Source organism: Neoarius graeffei, chromosome 14 (assembly GCF_027579695.1).
Source record: "Neoarius graeffei isolate fNeoGra1 chromosome 14, fNeoGra1.pri, whole genome shotgun sequence".
In the NCBI taxonomy this organism is placed as follows: domain Eukaryota; kingdom Metazoa; phylum Chordata; class Actinopteri; order Siluriformes; family Ariidae; genus Neoarius; species Neoarius graeffei.
The window spans coordinates 43,568,410-43,586,993 of NC_083582.1; the positions used below are offsets into that span (position 1 = coordinate 43,568,410).

General features: G+C 41.7%; 1 protein-coding gene across 3 annotated transcripts in view; it reads left to right on the forward strand.

The window, feature by feature from the left end:
* The window catches only part of usp42 (ubiquitin specific peptidase 42), a 24,423-nt gene extending 6,117 nt beyond the window's left edge, over positions 1 to 18,306 (forward strand). For 2 of the 3 annotated variants that reach the window (XM_060939735.1, XM_060939736.1), the window contains exons 2-18: positions 7,630 to 7,875; positions 7,976 to 8,185; positions 8,282 to 8,392; positions 8,484 to 8,583; positions 8,975 to 9,042; positions 9,228 to 9,298; positions 10,210 to 10,292; positions 10,429 to 10,540; positions 10,675 to 10,815; positions 10,928 to 11,034; positions 11,131 to 11,281; positions 12,731 to 13,363; positions 14,378 to 14,448; positions 14,551 to 15,441; positions 15,682 to 15,953; positions 16,045 to 16,209; positions 17,217 to 18,306. In XM_060939735.1, coding sequence (XP_060795718.1) covers positions 7,638 to 7,875; positions 7,976 to 8,185; positions 8,282 to 8,392; positions 8,484 to 8,583; positions 8,975 to 9,042; positions 9,228 to 9,298; positions 10,210 to 10,292; positions 10,429 to 10,540; positions 10,675 to 10,815; positions 10,928 to 11,034; positions 11,131 to 11,281; positions 12,731 to 13,363; positions 14,378 to 14,448; positions 14,551 to 15,441; positions 15,682 to 15,953; positions 16,045 to 16,209; positions 17,217 to 17,218 — 3,426 coding nt within the window. In that variant the 5' untranslated portion in view covers positions 7,630 to 7,637 and the 3' untranslated portion in view covers positions 17,219 to 18,306. The remainder of the gene's footprint in view (positions 1 to 7,629; positions 7,876 to 7,975; positions 8,186 to 8,281; positions 8,393 to 8,483; positions 8,584 to 8,974; positions 9,043 to 9,227; positions 9,299 to 10,209; positions 10,293 to 10,428; positions 10,541 to 10,674; positions 10,816 to 10,927; positions 11,035 to 11,130; positions 11,282 to 12,730; positions 13,364 to 14,377; positions 14,449 to 14,550; positions 15,442 to 15,681; positions 15,954 to 16,044; positions 16,210 to 17,216) is intronic. The other variant, XM_060939737.1, reaches the window with a different exon arrangement.
* The last annotated feature ends 278 nt before the right edge of the window (positions 18,307 to 18,584 follow it).

The window sequence follows — 18,584 nt, forward strand, 5'->3', positions numbered from 1 at the left end:
TACTTTTGCTACTCTCAGATATGTAGTATTGGATAATTTTCCTCAATAACTAAATGGCCAAGTATAATATTTTTGTCTCATTTGTTTAAATGGGTTCACTTTATCTACTTTTAGGACTTGTGTGAAAATCTGATGTTGTTTTAGGTTATATTTATGCAGAAATATAGAAAATTCTAAAGGGTTCACAAACTGTCCAGCAGCACTGTGTGTGTGTGTGTATATATATATATATATATATATATATATATATATATATATATATATATACACACACACACACACACACACACACTAGTGCATCTCAAAAAATTAGAATATTGTGTAAAAGTTCAATATTTTCCATCAGTTATTTAAGAAAGTGAAAATGTCATCTTATAGACTCATTACACATAAACTAAAATGTTTCAAGCATTTTTCTATTTTAATTTTAATCAGTATGGCATACAGTACAAAAACAAAAATCTCAAAATATTAGAATATTTCATTTTGAGTTTGAGTAAGGGCGGCACAGTGGTGTAGTGGTTAGCGCTGTCACCTCACAGCAAGTAGGTCCGGGTTCGAGCCCCATGGCCGGCGAGGGCCTTTCTGTGCAGAGTTTGCATGTTCTCCCTGTGTCCGCGTGGGTTTCCTCCGGGTGCTCCGGTTTCCCCCACAGTCCAAAGACATGCAGGTTAGGTTAACTGGTGACTCTAAATTGACCGTAGGTGTGAATGTGAGTGTGAATGGTTGTCTGTGTCTGTCAGCCCTGTGATGACCTGGCGACTTGTCCAGGGTGTACCCCGCCTTTCGCCCGTAGTCAGCTGGGATAGGCTCCAGCTTGCCTGCGACCCTGTAGAACAGGATAAAGTGGCTAGAGATGATGAGATGAGTTTGAGTAAAACAGTATGAACACAGTGTATCTCTCGGTCTAGTTCAGTACACACTAGGGATCAACCGATATGTTTTTTTCAGGGCCGATACCGATAATTATGGAATTGGGATGCCAATAACCGATATGTGCAACCGATAAATGTAAACTAGAGCCCTGCACTCCCGCGGGAGTCCCGTGGGACTCGCGGGACCCGCCGCAAAGCAGTGCGGCGCGGGACAAATTTTGAAAGCTCATTGCGGGCGGGACCGGAAGTGCACATAAGCGTGCGGGAGCGGGAGCCGTGATAAGCTGCAGTCCCGCTAACTAAAAACGTGTTTGAAATAAAATTTATAAATTATTAATTTATGTATATCATATATAGTTTGTGCTGGATATTTTATTTGGCATTAATAAAAACATTTTAAGATGCCTAAATTCGCAGAGAGAGTCAGATTGCCAGATTGAGTGAGGAATGGCATCTTAAATTTGCCATTGATCACTTGCCTTGCCTAACAGGAAATCCTTTGATCACTCTAATGACTCGCAGTTCACACCCAGCCTCCAATGACCCACACTAACATGATGCCTCAATGACACCTTAGATGAGCTGGTCATCAGAATTATGATTCTGATTCTGATCCAGGAGAGGATAAATATCTCTCGTTCGTTTCTCGATTCTTTTCCTCTTCCGTCTTTGAGATCTCCGATCATGGCAGAAGAGCAGAGCTCCTTTACTGAATCTCACAGTGCTTCAAAAGTTTTTGTTGTTATTATTATTATTAGTGCTGTAAAAAATGTCGCATTATTATCGCGTTAACTTGACTCAATTTTAACGGCGATAATTTTTTTTATCGCGAGATTAACGCTCTGTGACATGATGTAGGTTTTTCATAAGCTTTTGAAACTAGTAGAGATGGGATTTATGGCTCTTTGATGGGATCCGCATCTTTTGCCGCTTTTCCACTACAAACGCGGCTGAGCCGTGCCGTGCTGAGTCGAGCTGAGCGGGGCTGTTGGAGTTGCATTTCGACTACAACCGCGCTGAACCGTGCTGGCTGGAAGTGGGTGGACACATTGGGTGGAGTTAGCGAAAGTGGGTGGACGTCAGGTGATGTCGTTAAGCAGCGCAAACAGTGACATCAGTGAGCTTTTAAGCGGTAGTCTCACGACCCGGATAGTAAACAATAAACATGGAGGACATGGAGTCGTTAGTGTTGCTGGTCTTGGTTCTGTGGCTTGTTGTCACTGACAACGCCAACAGATACTGGCAAGAGCGTATAGATGAGGCGAGGCGCATAAGGCTTCAGAAATTCTCGTAATTCGTAATTATTCTCCTTCCGGGTTTGCGGTGTTTACAGATCCCAGCGCGCTCGCGGGGCGTGTGTGGGCATGTGAGGACACTCCTCCTCACCAATCAGTGCACAGGGGAGTGTCTGCTCACGCCCCCAGCCTCACTCGGCACGGCTTGGCTTGCTTCAGCCCCACTCCAAAACGGTGCGAGTTTTAGGGGCTAAGCAGGGCTGAAGCGAGCTGAGTCATGCTGGTTTTTGGTAGTCGAAACGCGAGCCGTGTCGGGCTGAAGTGAGCTGAAGCGAGCTGAAAAAGGGTAGTGGAAAAGGGCCAATAGTGATCCGTTCTTTGAAAAGAGCCATTCAAAAGACTGGCTCATTTGGCTCTTTTTAAATATTTATTTAGTTTTAAGAAGACAGCGTCTGTAAACTCAATGCTATCCCAGAAATCCTTCCTGTAATATGCAAATTTGGCCGCCTCTGATTGGACAGCGCGACGCATCAACAGGCAGAAAAAGTGTAAAAGTACGAAATGTGTTAAGTGAGCTGAAACAGTAAAGATCAGATTCAATGCAATATTTATCAACGAACAACTTAAAGTTAATATAATAGTGTACTTTATATTATCAAGCATGTCAAGCCTACCGTCACTGTGTAACCTACAGTGTCTCTCTGATAGAGCTGTAGACTAACTCAAGCAGTAAATCACTTCACTGAGTGAAGTGGAAGAAGAGTGAAGTTCACTCCTCTTGCTAGCTCTGCTTTGCAATAATAATAAAAAAAAAAACACCCTTGGTACAAAGCAAGCCCCTTCACTTTTTTTTATGCTGATTAGAGAATTACAATGGTTTCTCATGTGATAAAAATGTGCGATTCGCGATTAAATATTTTAATCGCTTGACAGCACACATTATTATTATTATTATTATTATTATTATTATTATTAGAGACACTACATGCTGAATTCAGAAACAAGGTAAATAATAATGAACGTGAGCTGTAGATATTTATGCTCAAATCCATTCAAAGTAGGGGGCGGGGCACCATCGCGCTGTGTCAAGACAAGAACTTTCCTGAGAAATAACGCAAACATCTGCATCATGTGGGATTTGCGGGCGGGAGCGGGACAAAATATGGCAGGCGGGAGCGGGACTGAAAATCATAATTTTTTTGTGGGCGCGGGCGGGAGCGGGACTGAAAATCATAATTCTTTGCGGGCGGGAGCGTGACTGCATAATGCGGGAGCGGGACTGAAAAATCCGACCCGCGCAGACCTCTAATGTAAACATTATAATTCACATGAAATTAAACATAGCACACACTGACACAGACCTTCATATCCATGAAATGTATGTTTAATTGTAAAATTATTTTCATAGGCTAGACTGTGCTGGGCGGCTTGTCTGCCTGGCCTGTGGGGGGCGACAGAGAAAGTGAGAACGTCCAGGATAGAGAAAGTGAGAACGGAGTGTTAAAAGCTCTGGTTAAAAGGAGCGGCTGCTCCTTTAAGAGTCTGTTCAGAGAAAGGAAGTTGGAGTGAGGGGGCGGCCGTGGCTCTGCTCCTTTAAGGGTGTATTTAGACCAGGATAGTTCGATAGTTCACTTGCTTTGGTCCGAACCAAATGTTTTATTTTTTCATTTTGGTGCGGTTCGCTTTCACACTGTACATTTTAGTAAGCGGACCAAAATCTGTCAACAAAGCCACGCGCCCTGAGGTCGTTCAGCTATTGGTCAGAGACGACACGCGCACAAAGCGTTAAGTTCAAAAGTAGTCATGGAGGCTTTCTGTGCTGTTATTCTTTTTAATGTCATCAAAGCTATATGTTTTTTCCAGTTTTTACTGTTTTCACGATTGTGCGATTACTATGCTGTTGTACAAGTAATTTATCAATGACGACGACAAAGGGCAAGGCGGCTACGGAGGATAGCGCTGATGAGCGCACATCATCATGTGACAGTTCTGGCTCTTCACGCAATAGATGAATTTCTTTTTTGCGTCGCTAGTACTGCCACTTTTTGAAAGACTGTCCCTGATTTTAATGTAGGTCTGACGGAGTTTCTTCGCTTTTAGCCGACATTGTTCTGGGGAGCGCGTGAACCCCTTCTCCTTCATTTTCTCACTGAATACAGCAAACACGTCGGCATTTTTGTGTGTTCTCTCCAAAAGCTCAGATATGTGGACATCTGCCCATATATCCACAAGGGTGCGCGTTTCTTCCTCGGCCCACATTTGCCCCCTACTCATTTTTTGTACTCGCCTACCACTGGTGACTGAACGACCCTTGACAACCGAAACAGTGTTTGCACTTTGCGGTGGAGTGTCAAGACTCTGTTTCCCATAATGCTCGACAAATGACGGAAGCTCCCGAGGTACAAAAAAGCAAAACTGTCAGATTAGGTCCGGTCTGTTTTCACACCTCCAAAAGATCCGCACCAGGGTTCCTTTGGTCCGGACCGAGTCCGACCTTGCAGCTCGGTCTCGGTCCGCTTGTTTGGTCCGGACCAGAGTTCGGTGGTTTGTATTCAGACCAACCCAAAAGGTCCGGACCAAGGGAAATTTGGTTCGTTTGGTCCGGACCAAACAACGTAGGTTTGAATACGCCCTAAGAGTATATCGCTTTCCGAATCAGAAGCGCTAGCGAGGAGAATCACTTGCGCAAGAATTATAAATACTAGTGGAGTACATTACAGCGCAATATGAAGTAGCATAAAAACATTTAAGTCAAGAGTTTAATTGATGTATTTCGTTCATTACCGTTTATCCAAGCAAGTGTGAATCCATGACACAATTAATTACTGAGCCCACAACAAGCGTCCTGACAAACTCCCTACAGTATTACATAGCCTACTAGCACCATATCACACCTGGCTTGTTTAAATGTTCAAATAGCGCTTTATAAAGTTACCTAACATATACAAGTGCAATGCGCTTTTTGAGCACGAGTCACGTCATGAAGTTTACTCATCACCATAACAAATATTAGCCAGTAGGCTTGCGCTAGCCTACAGAACACAAACACTACATTTTATTTCGTCTTCCCTTGACCACCTCTCTGTATGGCTGTCATTCTACTGTTCGAGTAGAACTACTGACACATTCACAATGTTTCCAGACGGGGATTTAAAAATGACTGCAGCCTACGTTATGCTGGGGACTGCTTACTATGGACAACATTACATGTAGTTTCAGCGAGACTAGTTGGTTGTAGGCTAATTCAAGTGCTTCCTTCCGTAAGCTAAGTTTGCCTGGCTACACAGATGCAAATGGACAATTTTAACGAGTAGTAGATGAAGAATGTAAACATATAATGATGTGCTTTTGCAACTTGTGTGTTTGTGACTTATTGCGGCAAAAGCAGCGTGTCCTTACCTTGAAGTGGGATCTGCTTCTGCCCGAGTGCCCATACGGCCGCCTTGAAACAGTTCAGTGTGTTTAGCTACGCGTGTTGATTGGCTGTATCCCTTGTGTCGCTTCTGCCCGAGTGCCTGTACGGCCGCCTTGAAACAGTTCACAGCGTTTAGCTATGCGTATCGATTGGCTATGTCTCTTGTGCCAAACAAATCAGATGTTGTGGTGGGCGGGACCGTGTTCTTGAACTCAGAGAGGCGAGTGCAGGAAAGGACGTGCAGTGACGGTCGCGTTAGGAACGAAATGGCTGCAAAAAGGCATGTTATCGACATATCGGTGGAAATTATGGACGATACCAATAACCCTAAAAATGCAGAGTATCGGCCCGATATATCAGCCAGGCCGATTATCGGTCGACCCCTAGTACACACAACCACAATCATGGGGAAAACTGCTGACTTGACTGTTGTCCAGAAGATGGTCACTGATGGCCTCCACAAGGAGGGTAAGCCACAAAAGGTCATTGCTGAAAAGGGTGGCTGGAAAAGGTGCACAAGCAACAAGGATGGCCGCAGTCTTGAGAGGATTGTCAAGAAAAGTTGATTCAAGAACTTGGGAGAGCTTCACAAGGAGTGGACTGAGGCTGGTGTCAGTGTATCAAGACCCATCATGAACAGACATCTTCAAGAAAGGGGATACAACTTTCGCATTCCTGATATCAAGCTACTCCTGAGCCAGAGACAATGTCAGAAGTGTCTTATCTGGGCTAAGGAGAGAAAGAAATGGACTGTTGCTCAGTGGTCCAAAGTCCTCTTTTCAGATGAAAGTACATTTTGCATTTAATTTGGAAGTCACGGTTCTAGAGTCTGGAGGAAGAGTGGAGAGGCACAGAATCCAAGGTGTTTGAAGCCCAGTGTGAAGTTTCCGCAGTTTGTGATGATTTGGGGTGCCATGTCATCTGCTGGTGTTGGTCCACTGTATTTTATCAAGTCCAAAGTCAACACAGCCGTCTACCAGGAGATTTTAGAGCACTTCATGTTTCCATCTGCTGACGAGCTTTTTGGAGATGCTGATTTCCTTTTCCAGCAGGACTTAGCACCTACCCACAGTGCCAAAACTACTACCAAATGGTTTACTGACCATGATATTACTGTGTTTGATAAGCCAGCCAACTTGCCTGACCTGAACCACATAGAGAATCTATGGGGTATTGTCAAGAGGAAGATGAGAAACACCCAACCCAAAAATACAGATACGCTGAAGGCCACTATCAAAGCAACCTGGGCTTCAATAACACCTCAGCAGTGCCACAGACTGATCACCTCCATGCCACACCGCATTGATACAGTAATTCATGGTAAAGGAGCCCCAACCAAGTATTGAGTGTATAAATGAATATACTTTTCAGAAGTTGGACATTTCTGTATTGTAAATCCTTTCGATTGATCTTAGGGAATATTCTAATAATTTGAGATACTGGATTTCTGATTTTCATGAGCTATAAGCCATAATCATCAAAATTAAAACAAAAAAGGCTTTAAATATTTCACTTTACATGTAATGAATATAGAATATATGAAAGTTTATCTTTTTGAATTAAATTATGAAAAAAAAGGAACTTTTTCATGGTATTAATTTTTTGAGGTGTGTGTGTTTAAAATACATCATGTTTCTGTGACCTTTTATTGCACATTCCGGCTCACACTGTACAGCTTGGTTATTTATTTAACCCACTGCGCATGTTCTCTTCCACTCACACATTCATGTCATGAGTCTTCTTCATCTTCATCCTGTGACCTATTTTTGCTCGTTCCCGGGACATACTGTACAGCTTATGTCAAACAACTCATGCACATACCCTTTAAATATGTGTTTTTCAAATTTGCATATTTTAGATTTTTCTTATTTTCAAGTTGTTTTATATAGCTACTTTTTAAAATTCTTTTATCTTAACTGTTCAAGCACCAGCCACCAAAGCAAATTCCTTGTATGTGAGAATGTACTTGGCAGTCAATTCTGAATTTTAAATTTCAAAATGTGTGTTGCATGAGATCAGGGTAAAAAAATCATTTTTCATTTAGTGTAAATTATTCAATGCTATAAAGATTTAATGGACACTGTGTAATCTGTGTATTTTACAGAATGAACAATGACTATAGTTGACAAAGCTTCAGAGAAATCTGACTTTGAGTCAGCGCAGTCCAAGCACTCCGGCTCCCTGACTCCTGTTTCCTCTGGAGACGTGGCTGACGGCAGCTCCAATTGGAGTGTTGACTCTTCTACAGCTGAGTGTTCCAGGGTCATGGCTACTTGTGTGGCTCCCAGCCTTGAAGTCACGGTGTACGGAGGCACCACAGCACTTCCTGCTGGGAGGCCAAATGAGCAAGGTGAGTACTTCAGTTTACTTCATCTTACAAGGTTCTCCAGGTTTGCATCTTGTATGCAGGGAAAGCCTATAAAGCCTGATTTGTCTGCTTTGTCATGCAGTGGCCATGAATTGTGGTGATGGCATCACACTGCCCCAGAAGATCTTGTTTCCATCAGAGCGTCTCAGCTTGAAATGGACCCAAGTCCATCGTATTGGAGCAGGTCTCCAGAACCTGGGCAACACGTGTTTTCTGAATTCAGCTCTTCAGTGTCTTTCATACACTGCACCTCTTGCCAACTACATGCTGTCCAGAGAGCATTCCAAAACATGTGGGTCATCACACATCCTGCTGCATAATTTGTCGAAAATGCCTGCTATATTTGGCATACTGTGATTTTTAATGCTTGCTGTATTTTCCCTCAAAGGTCACGAGTCTGGATTTTGCATGCTGTGTACCATGCAGAATCACATCATCCAGGTGTTTGCTAATTCGGGGAATGCCATTAAGCCCCTTGGCGTGCTGCATGAACTAAAACGTGAGTATGCACTTCCTGATAAATGAAAACAATATCCTGTTACTGTTTGGATGTAAGCATTCTTAAACATATTTGCTTTTGTACGATTTAGGGATTGCAAAGCATTTCCGGTGTGGGAATCAGGAGGATGCCCATGAGTTCCTGCAGTACACAGTGGATGCTATGCAAAAGTCCTGCCTGCCTACTAATAAGTGAGTCTGCTTAACATATAATCAGATCATTTGTGTAATATTTAGTTGACTGCTTGTATGCCCTGAAACCTGACAAATTTAGGGGTGTGACAGACAGTAAATTGAAATTGCTATTAAAATATACTTTAAGAAATTGTAGATCAACTTGGACCTATTGGCGGTCTCATTGGAGGAAATTAATGTCATTTCAGACAATCACATGAGAGGGGAAATCTGTTAAACATGGAAGCAGTGTTTTGGGTTTTTTTCTTTTTTAACTAGATCTGTTTGAATCTGGTTGAGTGCTGTAGACACCCAAATGAATCAGTTAAAGACCATCATGCCAGCTGTTATCTGACATTGACATGATTTTCATAATCTTTTATTGTGTTTGATATTTTCTTTTTATCAGATTGGACAGGCAAACGCAGGCCACTACTCTGATCCATCAGATATTTGGAGGATATTTGCGGTCCAGAGGTGAGCTGGCAGTTATGTGCTTATGTTTTTATCTCCTGCCCTTTTTTTTTTTTAAGCTACGCAGACGAATGTTACATTTTAAAATTTATATGACGTGTTTTTATTAGTAGCACTGTTTTTAAATATGGTAAAGCTGAGAATTTTCTTGATTGAGTGATTTAATTGAATTTTCTCTGTTTCCACAGTGAAGTGTATGAACTGCAAAGCAGTATCCGACACATTTGATCCTTATTTGGATATTGCTCTGGACATCAAGGTAACATTCGCTGTGGGGAAAAAAAAACATTAGTACTCTGTTTACTGTACTATTGCTATAACTGTTGTACTGTATAGACCTGATACAACCCCAGTTCCAACAAAGTTGGGATGCTGTGTAAACGGTCAATAAAAACAGAATGCGATGATTTGTAAATCATGGAAAGCATATATTTCATTTAAAATAGTACAAAGATAACATATCAAATGTTGAGAGTGATAAATTTTATTGTTTCAAAATGAGCATTCATTTATTTATTTAATGTAAGCAACACAATTCATAAAAGTCGGGACAGGGGCAACAAAAGACTGGAAAAGGTGTGTAATGTTTTAACGATTTGGGTTAATTAGCAACAGGTCAGTAACATGACTGGGTTTAAAAAAAAGAGCATCCCGGAGAGTCTGAGTCTCTCAGAAGTTAAGATGGGGAGGGGTAACACTCTCTGAAAGACTGTGTGGGCAAATAGTACAGTAGTTTAAGAATAACGTCCCTCAGTGGAAAATTGCAAAGAATTTGGGGATCATATTATCCATGTTGCATAATATCATTAAAAGATTCAGAGAATAGGGAGGAATCTCCGTTTGCAAGGGAGAAGGCTGAAAATCAACACTGGATGTTAGTGATGTTTGGGTCCTCATGTGACACTCCATTAAAAACAGACATGATTCTGTTATAGAAATCATTGCATGGGCTCAGGAACACCTTCAAAAACTGTCTGGAAACACGGTTCATCAGGACATCCACAAATGCATCCCAACTTTTTTTTTTGGAATTGGGGTTGGAGTTCAGAAGAGAGCTGCTTCATTATTTCATGAATACAGACTCCATACAGTGTATAGGATGGACTGTCGCTTGTCCCGAATGTAACAAATTGTTATATTGAAGTGATGTTTTCTGATGCTGTTTTGTAGAATGCTCCAAATATTACCAAGGCTCTTGAGCTGTTTGTTAAGGCTGAGCAGTTGGATTGGGAGAATGCCTACAAGTGCAGCACGTAAGTGTCACATGTCCTATCTGTGCCCATACTTGTAAAATGACTGTAGCATGGACAAGAATTTCATGTTCAAAATAGCAGTTACTGCTGAATAAATTGTAGCTGATCGGCCGAATCCATTCTTTTCTTCCTTTAGGTGTAAGGAAATGGTTCAAGCCACAAAAAGGCTAAGCATTCACCGCAACTCCAATGTGCTTACCATCTCTCTGAAGCGCTTTGCCAACTTCAACGGAGGCAAAATTTCTAAGGTAAGTATTTTCTGTAAACGTTTTAATAGGCCAAGAAAATTGTTTAGATTAACATATCATTGTGCAAGTGTACAAAGAAACATTGAAAAGGAAAATCTCCTGCTGTAAAACGTTGTAAATCCTCCCCTGCACAGGATGTGAGATACTCTGAGTATCTTGACTTGCGGCCCTACATGTCTCAGTCTCACGGAGACCCGCAGATTTACGGGCTGTATGCTGTGCTGGTGCATTCAGGCTTCAGCTGCTACGCGGGACACTACTACTGCTACGTGAAGGTGAGACCTACTGCATGTGTTCACCTCGCAACCTTTTATCAAGACCAAACGAGAGCTTTCTGATTGTGCTGATGGATGGACTCATTTGGAAATATGTGATGCTTTATTTCAGGCAAGTAATGGCCAGTGGTATCAGATGAATGATTCATCAGTGACTCCCACTGATATACGATCTGTGCTGAACCAACAAGCATACCTGCTGTTCTACATCAAGCAAGGGTATGTCATAGTTATTAATGCTTATATAGAAATGCATCTTTACTTGAGATGTAGCCTGTTTTTGTAAACACTCTGTCCTGTGATTTTTATATTTAGGTCCACAGATCTGAAAAATGGAGATTTGAACCAGATGGGTTTGACTCCAGGCCACTCATCTCACCGGCCAGTTGTAACACCCAAGCTAAATGGACATTCTCATACCTCCTCATCCATCATTGGTCCACAGCTCCCTCCTCACATGTTAAAGGTGCAGCAACGGCATGAACAAAGAACTTTTATATTGACCAGAAAATCCCAACTTTCAGATGCATCTTAATTATTAGCTCACACTGCCATAGGCCGATGAGCATTGCCATCACGCAGCGGCATCCGTCATCTGTCCACAATTCACAAATCTTGCTACTCCTCTCTGAATTTTCAATGGATTTTATTACTGATGATTAGATCTTCCAAACAAAACAGTGTGTACAAAAGTTACTCTTTGGTTTTGTGATTTCTAGGGCTGTAATGATATGCGTATCGAAATCGCGATACGCAGAGCCACGATCCGTATCGCGATACAAGAAGGCAGAATCACGGTACACCCTTTCAAACTTCTCCTCATCCCAAAAACAGAGGCGCTTCCAAACTTCAATTTATGAATACTTTACTTTTTATTTAAATTACATTTTCAACTTACTTAAATTACTTTTTTTTTAATATCTATTAGTAAGTCGTTTTTTCGCCGACCTGCGACAATCTTCTGCGAGTCACGCAACGTCCACACTCGCCACTGGCAGAGCATTCATTTCTTTTAAGCGGTCGCCATTCTGGTTGCGACGCGGGGAGCGAATCTGTAAAGAAGCAGCTCATTGGCTGGCTAGGTGTGCCACAAGCCAATCACAATCACTTGACCGGAAAGGCATGCAGTGTTGCCAGATTGGGCAGGTTTAGGTGCTTTTTGGCTGGTTTTGAACATATTTTGGGGTGGAAAACGTTAGCAATATCTGGCAACACTGAAGGCATGTCTGCTTGGGCGGAAGCCTTCTGCGGCAGTTACATTTTGACACGCGAGCAATGTTTCACCATAAAAATTCCGTAATTTCCATCTGTTTTCCGTGATCACAGAAAATCATTGGCCCTATGAGAGTGAGACAGTGAGAGAGCCACCCCCCCAAAAAAAAAATCTTAACGGATTTACACGATTTGGAAAAATGACTTTTTCAGAACCGAAAAAAAACAGAGCTTCCGGCTCAACAGTATTATTTTGAGAAATAAAACAATCTTTGGATATACATTTGTTCATTTTTGCATACATATTACTCATTCTCTGTAGTGGTCTGAATTATTTGTTATTAAATAGTTAATGTAAGTAAGTAAATGTTAATAAGTCAAATTTACTACTTTAAAAAAACATTTTTAAGAAAATCGTGGGCGTATCGAATCGTGGGTCAAAAATCGCGATACGAATCAAATCGTGAGTTGGGTGTATTGTTACAGCCCTAGTGATTTCTCATTAACAGGTTGCTAATTAGGCCAATTAACGAACTTTCAGGAAAATCGCTACTCCTCCCTGACTTTTCAATGGGTTTTGATTCTGATCGTTTTGTTTGGAAGATCTAATCAGTCTGCACAATAGTTACTCCCTGTTTTTATGATTTGGTACGGCTGTGTGAGCTACTGCATCGCTGACGTTCTGATTTTGCTTATTTTGCAGAGTAACTCGCACGTCAATGGCAACGGTTCCTCGAAGGAGTATCACAGTGGGTCAAAGCCCAGCAGCAGCGACATCAGCGGAGTGAACAAAGCCACCTCCAGTTTGACTTACTGTTCCTCCACCACTTCATCCTCTGCTTCTCATCAACCCGTCCACCCCACAAGCATCCCAGAGCCACAGAAGAGGCCCAAGATGAGCTTTCTTGTTGGCTCCGGAAAGGTGGTGCGGGGCAACCGGGCCCCATCATCCTCCAGCAGCTCTTCATCGTCAGACAGCTATTCTTACCCACAGTCTTCGTCCTCTACCTCAAAATTCCAGCACTCCAAGCAGGTCAATGGCACATCCTCGTATCACAGTGCTACTTTTTTGGTTCCCTATGATGAGGAATCATCTGAGGAGTCTGATCAGGAGAGCAGAGTCTTGGACAGTGGTACTGCTAAGCCTTATGGTGTTGCCAAGGCAGCCAGTGAGAACAGTGGCACGCACAGCCCCCTCTCTCATAGTTCAAGCTCACTCTCACCTGAGACAAATGGATTTAACAGCTTTTCAGCGTCTCGCATGGCTGAAAACGGGTCAGGACACGGCCCCCTGAATGGCCATCACAAAGTCAACGGCTTTAAACATTCTGACAAGGTATGAAACAAATTCTCTTATGCTGCTTCTCAGTAATATTCAGTGTTGGGCACGTTACTTTCAAAAAGTAATTAGTTATAGTTACTAGTTACTTTTCCCAAAAAGTAACTGAGTTAGTAATGGAGTTACTTTGTGATAAAAGTAACTAATTACCAGGGAAAGTAATTATTCCGTTACATTTTGTTCCCCCTCCAAAAAAAAAAAAATCAAATTCAATTAGTGTAATCATAATAAAAGTGAATGTTAAATGTGTTTAATGACTGAAATGGACACTTAACAGAACCAATTAGTAACGTTATCTCCACTATATTAATATTTTTGTGGGACAATGTGAGATAAGACATCTATCAAATTTAATATATTTTTGTAGTTATTAAAATTGTTACTAATTACTGGCCACTGACGAGGACAAATGCTTTGTTCCTCGACATAATGTGCATTGCACGTAGACATTTTTGCCTTTTATTTCAAGTAATGAAAAGTAATGGCTGTATTTCCAATGTGAAAGCGCAGTGCTGGGCTGACCGCTCGCCATCGCTGGGTCCTCTCATTGAAAGAGTGCGCAGTACAGTAGGCGTGGCCTACCTACGTATGCTGTTAAAATCTACTCTGATTGGCTTACTGTGCTGTTGTCTCGCGTCTCCCCGCCCCACATGAAAGCAGAGTAAAGAAAGGCTGAATGAGCAGCGTGCCAGATGAGAACAGCTTTAATAAAAGTAACGCATAGTATTTTATTGTAAGTAACGGGAACGGCGTTATAACGATGTAAAAAGTAATTAGTTAGATTACTCGTTACTAAAAAAAGTAACGCCGTTAGTAACGCCGTTTATTTCTAACGCCGTTATTCCCATCACTGGTAATATTTTACCATTCTAATGAAAGCATTTGTTGTTGTTTATTAGCATTTTACTGATATTACTACTTTCTCTATTTACTTAAACACTTTTGATGAAATGCCTGTGTATCTATTAACATCCTTTGATTGGTGATTCTGATTTTTTTTTTTTTTTTAAGGCATCAGACAGTCCAGCCTCTGAATCTTCCATAAGCGACACGAACAGTTTGGACTCCCAGAGTGTGCTAAGGTAAGTACGTTTTTCTAATCACTACAGTCTGTTTCTCTTCATTCAATCTGGTGCATGCTACATCATACAAGAAAAAATATTTATTTATTTTTTCCTGTTCAGCTCAAAGTCCGAGGGCCTCCTCTCCCCATCACCCTCCATGGAAAAGGCGAAACCACTCACTGACCCTCTCACTCAGCATGTCTCACACCCAGCAACTACACCTAGCGCAGACACCCAGGCAATGGCTAACTCGGTAGAAGTGAGCCCTAGCACGCAGGCGACCTTAACAGAGGCGTCAAGTGACGTGAAGACCATGACAAAGTCCACCCTGAGCAGTTACAGTGCCAGCCAGCAGGTCACTGATGAACTTGCATCACTAGATATACCCAAGATGGAGGCAAAGACCGTCAGTGTTGCAAATGGGAAAGAAGACATGAAACCGTGTCAGTCAGGCAATCACAGCACTTGGGAAGGAAAAAGACCGGCTGAGCACCAAGAGCATGATGGCGATTTAAACCAGCCACTTGTTTCTACTGCCACAAAGGACACCAATAGAGACAAGGGGAACCATCGCCACTACAGAGAGCTCAAGAACAGGAGCAGAGAACGTTATAGCCGTTGGCCAGAGAGAGAGAATTATCCACATATGGAGCACTTCCGCAGTCGCTACAGCGACAGACATGTGAACAGCCGCCGAGACCACAACTACAACAGAGGCCGAGAGGAGCGTTTATACGATTGGCAGTGGGACAGGAAACCCCAATCCTCGCACCGCTCTTCAAGCCACAGTTATAAAGAGCTGGCATGGTGCCATGCACGCAGAAACAGTCGTAATAGGTGGAACTACAATGGAGAGCAGAGCAGCAATAGAGCAAAGCCCTCGTCTCCACGTTCCACCAGCCCCTTGCCCCAGCCCAGAAAACGCAGTTTGTCAGGTGATGACAGCATGTCTGAGGAGCGCCGGGTCAAGAAATCCAAAAAATCAAAGAAGAAGAATAAAGATAAGCACAGGTAAGTAAATGTTATTTTCTTTTTCCTTTTCTGGGTCTCCTGTGTGTTTTGCTTTCTTTTGGTTGATCTGTTTCTCTTTCTGTAGTGCTATTATTCTGTAAAGCGTCCTTGGGTTGGTGAAAGACGCTATATAAATTGTTTTCTCTTGTCTATGATTTGCAACACGGAGAACTGTCCCTATTGTAAAGAGTTTTCCTATTGTAAAGGTAGTTTTAAATTTCTGTAACTAATGTGCTGCAGGAGTTTAGAAAGGGATGTGTCTGACAAGAACCAGGACAACAGTTCCTCCCGACACAAAAAGAAGAAAAAGAAGAAGAGGAGGCATGAGGCAGAGGACAGATCTCACAGAGAGAGGCAGTCAACCCTCAGCTCAGACAAGCGTGATTGGAAAGGCAGGAATGGTGAGGAGAGGAGGAGCCATAAGCACCAGCACAGCTCTGACCGAGACAGTTCTTCTCACCATGCCAAAAAGTTATGCACTGGGGACCTTCACCAACTCAATGGTCATTCAGGTATGCAACATGACGTTATGTTTTTAAATGACTATTTAGTTTGATGTAAATTTTTCCTAAACGCTAAACTTCTATTGTCCGTGTGCTGCAGGTAATGGTGTAAACCATTACAATGGATATGTGCAAGGATTCTTTCATAAAGAAATGGATGCACAGGCCAGATACAGAGACTTGAACCGTACTACTTCTAACAACAGTGGGAAGATGTTCTTATGTGGAGGAGAAACCGGAGAGACAGGCCCTGTGCCATGCAGATGTAAGTGTATTTTGTTTGTTTGTAAGAAGTATCGTATTCTTTGTGAATTAACTCATTCCCTACGGCAAGCCGCTGACAGCGGCTCAGCGAATTTTCCCATTCCCTACGGAAAGCCGGTACTATCGGCTTTGGTGATGTCATAAGGAATTCCCTCGGAAACTCCCATAATAAAGCAGTACGTGAATTTGACCAATCCGAGCCGTAGAGGACTGCACATAGACCACATGTGGCTATTATAATTAGCAGGAAACCCCAGAAGTCACGCGTAGGGAAGATTTATTATAGCAGGGATAGACTGCTATAATAATATTATAGTATTATAATATTATGACTGATGCTTGTGAAACCTACCTACTTCAGAATTATACAAAAATCTCATCTCATTATCTCTAGCCGCTTTATCCTTCTACAGGGTCACAGGCAAGCTGGAGCCTATCCCAGCTGACTACGGGCGAAAGGCGGGGTACACCCTGGACAAGTCGCCAGGTCATCACAGGGCTGACACATAGACACAGACAACCATTCACACCTACGGTCAATTTAGAGCCACCAGTTAACCTAACCTGCATGTCTTTGGACTGTGGGGGAAACCGGAGCACCCGGAGGAAACCCACGCGGACACGGGGAGAACATGCAAACTCCGCACAGAAAGGCCCTCGCCAGCCACGGGGCTCGAACCCGGACCTTCTTGCTGTGAGGCGACAGCGCTAACCACTACACCACCGTGCCGCCCCTTATACAAAAATAATTCCATATTTAAAAAGGATAGGTTTCAAGGACTTGGTAAATGTATACGTTCTACCTCCTAAAATAATTTGTTATGGAGATGGAGACATTTTAACTGAATGTACCGATTAAATTGGTGATTTTCACAAAAAGTATTCCATCAAAATGTGACTGAAAAAAATTGAAGTATTCCATAAGGAATGAGTTAATGCAGTGGTCTTGAGCTACTTACTCTTGCAGCAAGACAAGCAAATTGAAACGGCACACTCTGCTTTTCACAGAAAACGGAGGAGTTTGGAGACCTGCCTCAAACTCCATCCTGCCCAGATCTCTGAGGACAAGGAAAAACTCTAATAACTTTTTCTAAATATTGTAAAGGTGCTTTAATCAATAAAGACATTGTATTTTCTGCAACAAAAATGCTTTAATTTTTTTTTAGGATTAAGGATTTTTTACCATGCTGTACGGTGGAACTTTGAAGAAAAACAACAAAAAAATGTAACAAATATTAATATATACGCAAACCGGAAGAAGAAGCCTGGAGCTTTAACATCAAAATTGCTGCTCAGACATAGACTCAGGACTTTCTCACTTGTGAAGATGACACACTCTATTCTCCCTTTAAGGACGTGCACCTGGGAATGATGAAAAAAGTGAACTAAAATGCTGCATAAAAGTGTAAAGACTGTCTCCCGGCTGGCGAACTATGATGTCACCGTTTTCACGTTTCTGTTTAAAATCTTAACAGAACATATAATTTTTTTGTGCTTTGTGTGCACTTACACCACAGTTAACCTGGACACACTTGACATTTCTGCCTACTTTCCCCATTTTTGTAATTTCTTTTAAACTTGAGACTGTCAATCTCCAGGATCCGTCTAATGGCATTATACCGTCTTTTCCAATTTTCTTCACATAGAAAAAATGTACATTGCATTATATTCTGTATGGCTGTGGATTATTTTGTGTGTAGGTTTTTAATCTTTATTTTCATGTTAAAAATACTGTGAATTTATGTTAAACTGTACTATCAGTTATTTGTTTACAATCCTGTATCAGGAATTCAGTATAAACAATTCTTCTAGAAAAACCACTCTGCATAATCTAGGCCATGTTCTAAAATATTTCCCCCTTTTGACAAAAATAAGTGAAAATGGTTATGTTCAAATCCTACATTTTACTGTAGCATGTTGAAAATTTATATGTTGTACATTCAATATTAATTAAGAGGGAATAGGCCTTAATGTCTACAATTGTAATATTTTCTCAGTATGTTTACAGATTTCTGTTGGGATGAATGGACATGTATGTGATGATCGGTTGAGTGGCTTTGTACAGGGTGAGGTCTATTCTCGCCTTTTGGATTAAAAAAAAAAAAAGAAAGATGTCTGTCTTTGATGTGCAACAGTTACAACAATACCATTTTTGTCGGTTTATTCTTAAAATTTACATTTTATTTAATCATCACTTAATGAATTTTGTTTTTCACAGTAGACTTTTTTTTTTGCAAGTGTTGCTTCCTGTCACCACCCAAACCTTCATCAATTAATACTAGTTTAAGATTACAAAAATACTCATAACCCTTGTCCTATTTTTTTTCCAGTTGGACCAGCATACCTTTGCTGCAGCTCCTAGTCTTCATAGCAAGA